This window comes from Coffea arabica, chromosome 1e (assembly GCF_036785885.1).
Source record: "Coffea arabica cultivar ET-39 chromosome 1e, Coffea Arabica ET-39 HiFi, whole genome shotgun sequence".
NCBI classification, from domain to species: domain Eukaryota; kingdom Viridiplantae; phylum Streptophyta; class Magnoliopsida; order Gentianales; family Rubiaceae; genus Coffea; species Coffea arabica.
The window spans coordinates 10009260-10023311 of NC_092311.1; the positions used below are offsets into that span (position 1 = coordinate 10009260).

The 14052-nt window shown below is 34.7% G+C and overlaps 1 protein-coding gene across 1 annotated transcript; it reads left to right on the top strand.

The window, feature by feature from the left end:
- The first annotated feature begins 1539 nt into the window (after positions 1 to 1539).
- Positions 1540 to 4150, top strand: LOC113688874 (eugenol synthase 1-like). Its single transcript, XM_072072045.1, has 5 exons — positions 1540 to 1800; positions 1923 to 2057; positions 3115 to 3352; positions 3507 to 3695; positions 3795 to 4150. Exons 1-5 carry the CDS (start codon positions 1618 to 1620, stop codon positions 3956 to 3958), a joined length of 909 nt encoding a protein of 302 aa, XP_071928146.1. The 5' UTR covers positions 1540 to 1617; the 3' UTR covers positions 3959 to 4150.
- Positions 4151 to 14052: the final 9902 nt, after the last annotated feature.

Here is a 14052-nt window from a genome sequence, read left to right on the forward strand (position 1 = left end):
CAAACTATGGTTATCCTTTTTTTTAACACCCATTTTTTTACTTAAAATTTGTAAAATTGTCAAGGATATTATAATCTTTTTATAACAATAGCGAAGGTGACTGTAATTGTCATAAACCTAAGATGAGGTTTATGAAGTTATCCCCTTGCTTAATGCTTTGTTATGTCATTTCCTTATTATATTCACTCTTAAATCAACAGCCCACTATGCTACTGCACTGGCCCCGCTCTTACTTATATTCAATGTTTTAAAAATCGGACCGTTAATTGAACCGGTGAAGTGAAAGGGTCGAGTTTCAACCGGTCGGACCGGTTCAACCTCGGTTCAATGAATTTTTTTAAAAATAATTTATATAAATATATATATGTACAAAATAAGACATGTAATGGACTAATTTAATATTTTATATGATGAAAAGTTTACTATTTTTTAATAACTTGGATTTTTAAAAATAAATTTTTTAAATTATAAGTTAAAACAAATAAATTTCATCTCAATTTCAATTATATCTAAATTCAACCCCAAAATATCACAATATTTTGAAATTATACAAAATTCATGTCTCTGAGAATTTAGATATTATGAACTTAAATTTTAATTTACGTTTTGGGATTTAGAGATTGCAATTTAAAAAAGAAAATTTGGAGTTCGAAGGAAGTCAAGAAAATCGAAAATAGAAATGTAAACTCAATAAAAAAAAAAGATAAAAGTGAGTGGTTGTGGCATTAAATAATTTGGGTTAAAAAAAATTATTTTTTAACTTTTTTCAATTTAATGGACAAAAACAAAATTAAAAGATGGAAGAAAACATCAATAAATTAAAAATAAAAAGGTTTGATTAAAAAGGGGGTGACAAAAGAAAAGAGGATAGAGAGAGAGAGAGAGTTGAAAATTAAAAAGAAAGAGCCATGAGAAGATGAGATTTTGTAAGAAAAATGGAAAAAAGAAATATGAGTGTTTGCTTTATATAAATAAGTTATCAAAAAAAACTAATAAGATGTGATGGTGCAACGGTTAATACATTGGTCTTTTATTACAAAGGTCTTGGTTCGAATCTTGAAAGCTGCATTTTGCAAAACTTAAAAAAAAAAAAAAAAAAAAAAAGAAGAGGTAAAGCTGAAAACCGAAAAACCGCCGGTTCAATCCGGTTCGGCGGTTTTTACGGTTCAACCGGTCTTTGACCGGTTTCTAGCAAAGTCAACAATGTCATTGAACCGGACCGGTGCCATGACCGGTTCGCGGTTCAACCTGTCGAACCGGCCGGTCCGGTCCGGTTTTCAAAACATTGCTTATATTCCTCCTGTTTGCAATCGGGAGCATGGTGGGTCAACTACTCCAAACAGGGGAGCACCGTGGCTTTGAACATCTCTCACGGGGCCCACCTGCCACATTAGCTCGGGACGCTCGTCAAAAATTATTGGAAGGGGCGGCTTTTCACTTGGTGAAGATATCTGCACCATAGTGGCATCCACTATAATGTGATCCAGTCTTCCACTGCTTAAATAGTGTTCCTCAGCATGTCATCGTCCCCAGACTTCATCCTTTTCCTGTTCCTTCGTATCAGTTTAAAAAACTCTCTATAACCCTTCATTTTTAGATATTTCTGAATATTCAAGAATGGCGGGAAAAAGCAAGATTTTGATCATTGGTGGAACGGGATATATTGGCAAGTTTATGGTTGAGGCAAGTGTTAAGGCTGGCCATCCCACCTTTGTTCTGGTTAGAGCATCTACAGTTTCTGACCCTGTCAAGGGAAAAATTGTTGAAGGCTTCAAGAACTCAGGCCCAACTCTGGTTCATGTAAGAAGCATTAATTTTTTCAATTAATTTGACAGTGTTTTCAATTGGGATTCTTTTTTTTTTCCCTTTTAGCTAGTGATGCTTATTTTTGTTCTTGATATTGGAATTCTTTCTTGGAGCAGGGTGACTTGTATGATCATGAAAGTTTAGTGAAGGCCATAAAACAGGTGGATGTGGTCATATCAACTGTTGGTCAAAATCAATTGGATGATCAGGGGAAGATCATTGACGCAATTAAAGAAGCTGGAAATGTCAAGGTGTGTTGTTTATGTGGTCTTGTTACTATTGATTGTCATAGGCGAGTGTACTTGATTACTTATGTTGTTTTTCTTGGGTTATGCTGTCACTGCCTTCACTTTGTCGTAGTTAAAATCTACGCTGCTACGTGTATGCTGTAATTGCCAATGAGCACTAACACAATTTCCTCGGGCATGCTCACTGTAGGTTCTTGGCGCTGCAATCTAGATAATTAAAGGTTTTAACTGTCTAAGACAAGTGAGTTTTCTTAGGTGTTTGAAGAAAAATTTCTTGTAACTTATCGTACAAGTTATAGAAAATTTTTTGTAAAATTAATGATTTTTGAGAAAAATTTTCTTTTTCTTTTCTTGTTTTGTTTTCCTTTCCTCTTTCTCCTTTACTTTTCCTTTTCCCCTTCTTCTACTTCTTCCTCCCTTCCTCCTCCCTCCCTACCACCATCCACCGGATACCACCACTGCCTGCAGAGCCACCACCTCACCCGTCATTTTTTCCCCTCTTTCCTCACCCGTCACTGCTTGCAGAGAGAGGAAGGAAGGAGGAGGGTGGGTTGATATGGAGGGAGAGAAGAAGGAGAAAAGAAAGCACGGGAAATTTATTGTATATTTTTTGTCTTTTGAAGTGCGTATTTTAAAAATTTTAAAGAAATTTTTGGGTTATTTTAATTTAAATTGTTTAAAAACTTATAAGAGAACAACTTGATAAAGAACTCACTTGTCAAACAATCCCATAGTAAATTTAAAGGTTGTTGTGTGTCGTTCATAGAACTTGATAATACATGAGAAATCATGCATATGGTACTTCCCCAATTTCAGAGTGAAGATGCAACTAGGAATAATTGGCCAATTTGCACAATTGAAATTTCAATCGATTTTAAGCCTATCTATTGGGCAGAAGTTAATTAGGGATGTTTTAGTCCTCGGGAGAAACCATGGTGATCTTCACCATCTGTGAATTCGACAAAAGATAGCAAAATGAAATTTTACTAGGTACAATTTATGTCAGTTTTTATCAACTATCATTCCCAAAATCTGATACATGATATGGTGAAATTATCAGAGATTCTACCCTTCAGAGTTTGGAGTTGATGTGGATCGCCAAGATGCAGTTGGGCCTGTCAAGTTTGGATTTGTAGCAAAGTCTCAGATTCGTAGAGCGACTGAGGCAGCGGGGATTCCTTACACCTATATCGCATCTAACGCTTTTGCTGGATATTTTCTTTCAACCTTTGCACAGCAAGGAGCCACTGCTCCACCACGAGATAAAGTTTTCATCTTGGGAGATGGAAATGCCAAAGGTATGGCAAACAACATCACTCGGTTATTCATTTTCACCTACTTCACCTGATCAAAATGTTCTTATCCTCTGCCCAACTTATCCCCTATATTGTACGTTGGCGCTTTAATTTTTTTTTGTTTTGAATGTTTCAATTGCAATTATTTTCAATGGAGAACATGACGTTGGTACCTTCACCATCAAAACCGTTGATGATCCAAGAACATTGAACAAAGTTGTCTACATTAATCCTCCTAAGAATTGTGCATCATTTAATGAGTTAGTGGCCATATGGGAGAAGAAGATTGGTAAAACGCTGGAGAAGGAATACATTTCTGAGGAACAACTCCTAAAGAACATCCAAGGTGACAAGAAGTTTGATTTCAATTTCCTTAATTTTTCTTAGCAAATCTTATTGTATGAATTATTGGTGTACAAATTTCTGATGGACCATTTCTTCGCAGAGGCTCCAAGTCCACTCGACGCCATATTATCAATTAACCATGCAATTCTGGTAAATGGTACTTCCAACTTTCCAATTGAGCCATCTTTCGGTGTAGAGACTTCAGAGCTTTATCCTGATGTCAAGTACACCACTGTCGAGGAGTTCCTTCATCAATTCGTCTAAGAAGTTTACCAGTCTTCTGATATGGACATGGCCTGGAATAATTGGTTGACAAGCTTTGTCCTACCGAGCCTTTGTGTTGAATTTTTTATGTTGAATTTCTTGTAATGATCTTTGTTAAATAATTCAGCTACATTTGGTTTTACTTCATCTATTAACACAAGTTTCAAGAAATACGAGGAGTTGTTATTAGAATACTATTGTGCAAGTTACAATCACCTTCTATTTTGATTAATTCTAAATTATATTATACTTCCTAATTTTTATTGGAAAATTTCTTGAATAACTTAAAATTCTTATAATTTGACATGAAAATTTATTATTTTAAAATTAAATAATTTTTCAAAATACATCAACATTTCAAGATGCAATTAGTATAACGAACACTCGTTATCCATACGAGCCTGTTTGGCAAATGAGTTTAATTTAAATGTGTTCTGAGAACACTTCCAGGAACCACACTTGTCACGGTTTGGCTTCTAAGTGGACCAAAAAGCAAGATCAATAACATGGAAGATAATCAAGCCTCCATCTATTAGGTGCTGACATTCGTGATAAAATTCGTTGCTAATTGACCTCAGTGACATTATTTAAAATTCTAGAGACGCCTAATCTGTTGCTTGCATTGCCCTAAACATCATAAAATCTTCTTAGATCTGCATTTTAAACATCAAGATTCCAGGAACATTCGACCTGGTAAACTATGCTCAACTGATAATTTTCTCCATTGCTAATTTTAAAGTTAAAAATATTCTGGTAGGAAGACTGCAAGAATTATCATATTTATACACTTTTGTGGCAGTTAAGTGGGCCAATAAGCACTAATTTTAAATTGAAAGTCATCACAAGCCAGGTATTAGATGCTGATATTCAAGGAGACGTAAGAATTGGCGTCAATGTTTATCTGTTTGACTAAAATTGTTGGAGGCAATCTACAGTCTTCTAATTTAACTACGCACAGTGCTATGGTAACTAGTCGTCAGGTGATTGAATAATAAACTAAGGGTCTATTTAATGGACATCCATTAAGATATATTTCATGTTTCATATTTTTTAAAGGGTAAAAAAATCTCAGTGGCCATTAAACTATTGTCCGGGTCAACTTTTGACCTTCAAATAATTTTTTTCGTAATAAATTGGCCACTTAACTAACTAATTAATACAATCGTGGCCATTTTGTGGATTTTAACTTTTAGTCTACCAAATAATTAGAACACTCAGGGGTATTTTTGTCCACCACTAACTCGACCCTATTCCCTTGCTCTATTAAGTTCCAGCAAAACATCTCCTTTTAATTATCTTGATGGCAACAGCTGCACCCTTCCTCTTTCTAGATAAACAGTACTAAATGTATGTATTTTCACCAACTGCAAAATTCATCGAATATAATTAATACTTAATAGTCAAATTATAATGAAAAATTATTTGATGGTCAAAAGGCGATTCGAATAATAGTTTAATGGTCACTGAGGTGTTTTGCCCTATTTTAAAATGTAAGAATAATTAGAAAAAGTAAAACAAATATAAGAGAGGTTAGGTATGATTAAATAGAGAAAATATATAAATGTAAGTGAGGATAATAATTGTTAATATGTGCATATATATACATGATAGGTTATGTAAATTTTAGGTGTGTTAACAAGTGTTCAATAGGCACCTGTTAGAAAAATCCATAAAATAATTATAGTTGACCGGCAACACAAGGTTTGCATTTCTTTCGCGACAGTGAAGTGCCTTACGCCAACATTTTGTTGTGAATTAAAAAGTACGTCCAGAGATATACGTAACTTTTCCAACTAGTGGTAAGATCTCCTAATAAAATGGTAAGTTTGAAGTAGTTATGAAATTTACCATTTTAATGCTAAATCTTAACATAATGAAACTCACTATATTTTTGGCTAAGCTTTGCTCATTTTAGTTGTACGTAAGTTTTTGAAGTAAATAGTAAGTTTGTCCAATGAAGTGGTAAATTGTAGAAGTTACTTTTTTACTAGTATAACTTAACATTTATCTAACAAAATTTACCATTATCGCGATTAAATTTACTAATCTAGCCGTATGTAAGTTTCTTGAGTAAAATTGTAAGTTTGTGCAATGAAGCATTAAATTTTAAAATTTAAATTTCGGACTATCTAACGGGTGCCCAGAGGCCACTTGTTAAGATATATTTCAAGTGTTATATTTTTGAAAATATAAGATTAATTAGAAAAGTAAATAAATATAAGGGAGGGTAGGCAAGATTAAATAGAAAAAATATATAAATGCAAGAGAGAATAATAATTGTTAGTATGTGTGTATATATGGTGGGCTCGGTGAATACTGTAGTATAAATGGCCAGAACAATACTAACACTTGAACACTTGAGTCGTGCTTGAAAGCACTGTCCTAAGAAACTATTTCAGGGTATTGAAATGTTTTCCCAGGATTAAATAAGTCTTCCTCTATTATGTAAGAGGGATGTAGAACCAACAAATTTCGTTTCAAAACCAGCAGGAATATAAGAATATTAAGAAAAGCAAATAGAAAAGAGGGAGGAGAGAGTTTTCAAAGTGTAGTGTTCGTTCAATCTGGATGAAAAAGAGTTTGACAAAAGGCTTTATTTATAGGCTTCATAAGATTGTGCTTTGAAGAGTGAAATCTGATTTCCGGTAGAAGATTTGCATGCTTCCCAAATTGTTTGCAACATGATAAGATCTTATTATCTATTTATCCTCTGTTGTGAAAACCGAATGTTTGAGATAGTCAAAGCACGTGAACAATTCCTCTGGCTGGAACACATCAACTAGCCTTCTGAACTTGCTTTTAAGGCCTTATCAAAATCTTATCTTTGAAGATTTCTCCCTAAAAATAGGAACAAACATTTGGAAAACTTTATCAGATAAACTCTTATCATAACAAACATAATAAAATCTTGTGAAATATCTATCATTCACAACAATCTCCCACCCATTTCAAAAGATTTTGGACAAAAGAGTATAAACATCTGCTGGATTTGTCTGAGATCAATGTAATCAGTTTGGTGTCTTTTGGACTATGAACCAAACTTAAATTGATAAAATATGTCTTACAGAATTATTGGTGAAAAATATCTTTCTATGAACCAATAATTCTTGTTGTATGACAGAGATCTTATCAATCACATTATAACTCATAATTTTGCTGTTCAATGCAGTTTTGCGCATTTAGGCCGAGCGCCTGCCTGGTTGTTCATGAGAGCTCTAAAGATTCGACCAAAAAAAATCTTATAGGAGCGGCCCCACTTCACTCACATATAGGTGAATTTATCAAGTGTACACTGCCCTAAATACACCTCCCTAAAGGGATATAAATTCATTAAGAGTATTTAAACTCAACCTCACAATTACTAGCAGTCAAAGGCACTTATTTTTAAAGGGACTTAAATTTCAAGTGATTTATAGTCAATATCGACTTGTTATTACCCATATAAACCTATTTCATGGGATCACCAATCATATAGGTTGGGTTACCATCTCTATTGACAACCGTTGGCCCAAGTCCCATCTCCCTTGTAGTTTGAAGAATTAATTTTCTTCCTACAGGTTTAGTCAGAGGATCGGCCAAATTCAACTCTGACTTCACAAAATCAATGGAAATAATTTCATCCCTAAGCAGCTGCTTTACGACATCATGTCTCAATCTCATGTGTCGATTTTTACAATTATAAGATTTATTTTTTGCAATAGCAATAGCCGCTTGACAGTCACAGTGTATAGACACAGGAGGCAACAGATCTTTAATAGGAGGAATATTGGCTAAGAAATTTCTTAACCAATCTGCCTCAGAACCAGTCAACTCCAGAGCTATGAACTCCGATTCCATAGTTGACCAAGCAATGATTGTCTGTCTGGCTGACTTCCATGCTATTGCACCACCACCAAGGGTGAACACATAACCACTAGTGGATTTTGTATCATTTGAATCAGGGATCCAATTAGCATCATTGTAACCCTCTAATACAGTGGGAAATCCACTATACAGAATACCAAAATTCATGGTACCTCTCAAATATTTCATTAGTTTGACTAATGCAAACCAATGCTCACGGTTGGGATTATGAATATATCTACTCAGTCTACATACAGCATAAGCTATATCAGGTCTAGTGAAATTCATCAGATGCATCAGACTCCCAATAATCTGAGCATATTTAGACTGAGCAATTGGGTCACCATTGTTTTTTTTTAATTGAGTGTTAGCGTCATAAGGAGTACTCACAGGTGTCACATCATAATTTTCAAACTTCCTAAGAAGTCTCTCTGTATAATGTTCTTGTGACAACACTATACCATTACCCCTCCTTATGATTTTAACACCCAATATCATTTTGGCTTCACCCATATCTTTCATATCAAAATTAGAATACAAAAAATATTTAGTACTATTTACAATATCTAGACTAGTACCAAATATAAGCATGTCATCCACATATAAATTGATTATCACATATTGATCATTTATAATTTTGACATATACACATTTATCCACTTCTACAGACGAGAATCCATCTTTTATCAATACTTGATCAAATTTCTCATGCCACTGTTTAGGAGCTTGTTTTAGACCATAAAGAGATTTAATTAGTTTACAAACCTTATTTTCTTGTCCAGATACAATACATCCCTCAGGTTGAAACATATAAATTTCTTCTTCTAACTCACCATTTAAAAAGGCTGTTTTGACATCCATTTGATGAATAACAAGTTTATGGATAGAAGCTAAAGCAAATAAAACTCGAATAGACGCAATTCTAGTTACTGGTGCAAATGTATCAAAATAGTCAATATTTTGTTTTTGAGCAAATCCTTTTGCTACTAAATGAGTTTTGTACTTTTCTATAGAGCCATTAGAGTTATATTTTCTTTTAAAAATCCATTTACAACCAATAGGTTTTGCACCAGGAGGTTAGTCTACCAAAATTTAAGTTTTATTTGTCAAGATAGAATCAATTTCAGATTTAATTGCTTCTTTCCAAAATTTACAATCAGGAGAAGAAATAGCATCGGAGTATGTTAAAGGATCATTATCAATAAGAAAAGTTTGGAAATCATTTCCATATGAAAATTCTTTTCTTGGCCTTTTACTCCTTCTTAATTCCTCAATTGGAATAATTTCCTTATTTATTTCAACAGGTGCATGAGAAATTTTACTAGACAGTGGAAAAATATGTTCAAAAAATTCAGCATTCTTTGTCTCAATAATTGTATTACAATCCAGCACATCACTTCTTAAAACAAGGAATCTATATGCAGCACTATGTTCAGCATATCCAATAAACATACAATCAGAAGTTTTAGAACCTAATTTTCTTTTCTTAGGTTCAGGCAACAATACTTTAGCAAGACACCCCCATACTTTCAAATATTTCAAATTAGGTTTATAATTTTTCCATAACTCATAAGGGGTTTTGCCAGTTTTCTTATGAGGTATCCTATTTTGTAAGTGACATGCAGATAAAATAGCTTCTCTCCATAAATTATCAGGAGCATGAGAACTAACTAACATAGAATTCATCATTTCTTTTAGTGTTCTATTTTTTCTTTCAGCTACTCCATTAGATTCGGGTGAATAAGGAGGTGTTATTTCATGTATTATGCCTTCATGTTCACAAAATTTATCTAAGGCTAAATATTCGCCTCCTCTATCAGACCTAATTCTTTTTATCTTCTTATTAAGTTGATTTTCTACCTCAGACTTATAAGATAAAAAGGCATTATGAGTATCATCTTTGTTTCTAAGTAAATAAAGTTTAGTATATCTAGAGTAGTCATCTATAAAAGTAACATAATATCTTTTTCCTCCTCTAGTCATAGTTTGTTTTAAATCACCTAAATCTGTGTGGATTAAATTTAATAGTTCAGTTTCTCTTTGAACAGTTATACAAGTCTTCTTTGTCATTTTAGTTTCTGCACATATCTCACATTTGTCCATTTTTTCATTAATTACCAGAAATTAGACCACAAAATTGCATTTTCTTTAAATAACTGATATTAACATGTCCTAATCTTGCATGCCATAAAGAAATTGAATCAACAATATAAGAAGAAGAAGAAGCATCCTCATTGATCACATTGGAAATGTTAAGTACAAAAAGTCCCTGGTTACAATAGCCTTTCCCTACAAACACATTATTTCTTGTCATTACAATCTTATCAGATTCGAATGATACTTTCACCCCAACTTTTCCAAGCAAAGCCACAGAAACAAGATTTGCCCGAATATTTGAAACATGCAGCACATCATTAAGGGCCAAAGTTTTTCCTGAAGTGAGTTTCAAAAACATTTTGCCCTTACCAAGAACTTTAGCAGTTCGTGAGTCTCCAAGGTAGACTACCTCTCCATCATCCTCTATTGGAATATAGGAGGAAAATGCTTCTCGATTTGCACATATGTGCCGAGTAGCTCCAGAGTCTACCACCCACTCTTTCACATTGGCTGCAATGTTTACTTGTGAGATAACTGCATCAATTATTTCATCTCCTTCTTCTAAATTAGCCTTAGGAGGATTAGCAGTTGCTTTGTTACCTTTATTATATCTGCACTGAGCAGCATGATGACCTGGTTTTCCACAACTGTAGCAATTGCCTTTCTTTTTCTTAAAGTTGGGATTCTTTGGTTTGTAATTGGGATTCCAAGACTTGTTACTTTGGGACTTATTGGCGTACCTTTTGTTGTTGCTTTGTACCAGATTAGCTTTGAATACCATTTCCTTTGCTTTGGCAGCTCTCAACTCCTTCCTGTGTGAATCTTCAATCAGGATGTGTTTCACGAGTTCATCAATTGTGTAATTTTCTTCTTTGTGCTTCAAGTTATTTTTGTAGTCGGCCCATGACTCGGGTAACTTTTCAATTAGCATGCCTGCAGCAAATTTCTCGGGCAGCTTGATGACAGGTGCCGAACCTGTGCAATAATAAATACCTGCTTAAATAAAATATAATTTCTGTAGATAGTGATAAGCAGGGTCGAATCCACAGGGACTGGGGATAATTCGTTTCCTCTAGAGTCCAAAGTATGGGGGGTTTTGGATTAAATGCTAACTAAATAAATTAACCGCAGAAAATAATTGATTAAGAGAAATAATTAAGAGAAAACTCTAGCCAAGGGTACACTTCAGAAATGGTTCATGCACTGATCATTGATGCAGAAATAATTCCAACATTTAGTAATAGATTAGTTATAGTTGTCATGCACGCGATAAACAACCAACCCTTCCTTAATTTCTCGATAGCTAAGGTACGACCGTTAGCTATTTCTCTAACCCAAAAATAACCCTAGGTACGACCGTAGGATTTAATTTCTAGATTGCATTAATAATTAGAAAGGCCCAATCCTAACCAACAAACACGCTACGAGGGTTTATTTAAACTAGATCATATGCTCCCCTGACATAAACCCAATTACGCCAGTTGCTACTAAGATAGAGATAACGAATAATTACGGATTCAATTACCTCTATTTAGCAAAATAGCTTATATGAATAATTAATTATTGCGCACTAATCAATCATACATAAGGACTATAACAATTAAAAACAAGAAACACATAAATACCAATAAATGAGGAAGCGATTAAAATAATTTCGATCTCACAGTAATTGTTGAACCAAGTCTTCAGTTGTCCCCTTGACTAGAATTAAGAGGTTAGTCCTCCATTAATGGAGAACAACCATGCGAAAGAGCTAAGAGAAGAAAAACTAAAACTATGCTAAAAGCCTAAACTAAAACTATTGATTCATTGATAAGAGTTCTCTGTATGTTTGTCTCCTCTTTAAAGCCAACAATGACTAAAGCTTCTTATCCCTGTGGTCCCCTGCTGAAATTGAGAATCAAACCAAAAGTGGGGCTCTACCGAATTCCTTGCTTTTAGTTTCCTATTGCCCGTAGGACTCCAATCTCCTAATCAGCAAAGGAAATGCAATCTCTTTGTAGCACCATGTGGGCCCGGTTGTTTGAAATCCCAATTATCTCCAAAAAGTCCCTCATTTTTATAGTTTTCTGTTTCACTTCCTGAAATCGAGTCCAATACCAAATATAAGTAAATATTAATAATTAAAACAATATTTGGCAAGAATAAAGGGAAAAATTAACAATAAAATAACCAACAATTAACACCCTATCAATTCCCCCCACACCTGAACCATGCTTGCCCTCAAGCATGAGAACAACAATTGAACACCGAAATTTAATAATGGCTATTGCTCCAAATACAGTATTGCCAAGATACCCAGAAAAACATATATCAAGCTTCACAAGTTAAGATCTAAGAAAAATCACCCCGGTTAGCTTCCCAACCACCAACTCCTCCAATTTAAAGCAAACCAATCTAAGAAAAAGGAATGGTTGCTCACATTTATCAGCAAATGGTCCAACTATTAACCAAAATCTCGACATTAAGATCACAAATTGGCAAGCTGATTTATTCACATACTAACACAATCTTTATTTTATTATTTTTTTTTCTTTTTGTTTTCTTTTTGTTTCTTTTTTTTTTTTTTAGTAACAAAAGACTTAGTTTATAGCCCTTAGAGCCTTTTGACGCAAACTCCAACATTTGACAGATGGAGGAGCCCGGTTACTCAGCTCTAATTGCTACGGGACCACGCACTCATAGTAACTACCACCTTTTGACGCGAGAATCGACACTTTAGGTGAAGATCCCCGGTTACTCAGTAGTAACAACTAGTAGAGTACAGTCACCTCTTATTTATGATAACATACCACAAGAACTAGAAAATATCACAAAAATAACAGCAGCCAGCCTCAAATTTCCAAACATGGAGAACTAAAATTAATAATTGGACCAATTCACATAAAAAATGCCAACTATCATTCCCTATGCCTAGAAAAGTTAACCAAAAATTAGAAAAGTCAAGCAATTACCGATATTCACCAGAGAGATGTTCATGAACTCAACCACATTAATTTAATACCCTTTTATTAATAAAACTTGGCAATAGCATAATTAGAGGCAACAATCCAGCATCAAAACTTGGTATTCCTTTAAGGACTGACCACTAGAAAGAAAAAGAAAAGAAAAGAAATGAAAAATAGGCAAAAACTAACTAAAAATAAAGGAAAAGCCCCTAGAAACTAAAAACAAAAATACTAGCACCACAACGATCCCCCCCCCACACCTAAATGACACATTGCCCTCAATGTGATAATGTAAAAGTAGAAGGAAGGAGAGGGGCAACGGTACTTCCCTGAAGTCATCAAAAGAGGGGCGGTTCAGGTGGAAATACGCGGCCAGGTTCTTAGGGATTGGAGCCACCTGGTTGGCGATATGCATTACTCGCTCATCCACTGAGCATCAGAGGCCATCGGTGGGAGAGGCCACTTAGCAAATTCAAAACAATAACAATTTAATAGCCACTGGTGCCTCCCTCGTAGACAACCCAATCAACAAAATGCACAACCCAGGCACCTAGAGACTATACAAATATCCCAACAATACAACAATTTCAATCAATACTCACTGGTGGCCCCAATTGGGTCAAATGCAGGAACAATGTAGTCCAAAATCGCAACAAATGCTCTAAAGATTTAGCAATTGAAATCAATAGGTAAAATACTCCCAGCAAGTCAATTAGACGCCACCAACAGCAATAAGCAATGGAAGTGGCACAGTAGCCTTCCAATTCAACAAACAGATGCAGAAAGTACCCCACAATACCAGCGCACAGCTTCCAACAATGCACCAAAACAACAAGTCGAACAAACTAAGAGCGGTGCTAGTGCTAATCAAAATAACAAATTTCAGCAATTGGACACAAATTCAGCCAAGATCTCAACAACTGGTTTCAAATTGGTAGCCCAGCAAAAGGCAATTGCAACAACCAATGGAATCAAATAGGCAGTCCAACACAGATGATTAAGAAATGGAAAGCAACCCTGCAACCAGTACCACTGGTGCACAGACAGGAAAGAATTAAATTCAACGGCAGCAACTCAAATGCAAGAACTTTGACTTCAAAATAAGCAAGTATCTTCAAATACAAGCCACAACGATAGGCAAAAGATCTCAACCAGTACCACTGATGAGTTGCAGGGAAAAAGTAATCAAAAGGCTAGCTTTTCAAC

Coding starts and splice junctions, on each gene's coding strand:
- LOC113688874 (XM_072072045.1), top strand. CDS start 1,618: ATGGCGGGAAAAAGCAAGATTTTGATCATTGGTGGAACGGGATATATT. Junction 1,801..1,922: donor CAGGCCCAACTCTGGTTCAT/GTAAGAAGCATT, acceptor TTCTTGGAGCAG/GGTGACTTGTATGATCATGA. Junction 3,696..3,794: donor ACTCCTAAAGAACATCCAAG/GTGACAAGAAGT, acceptor ATTTCTTCGCAG/AGGCTCCAAGTCCACTCGAC.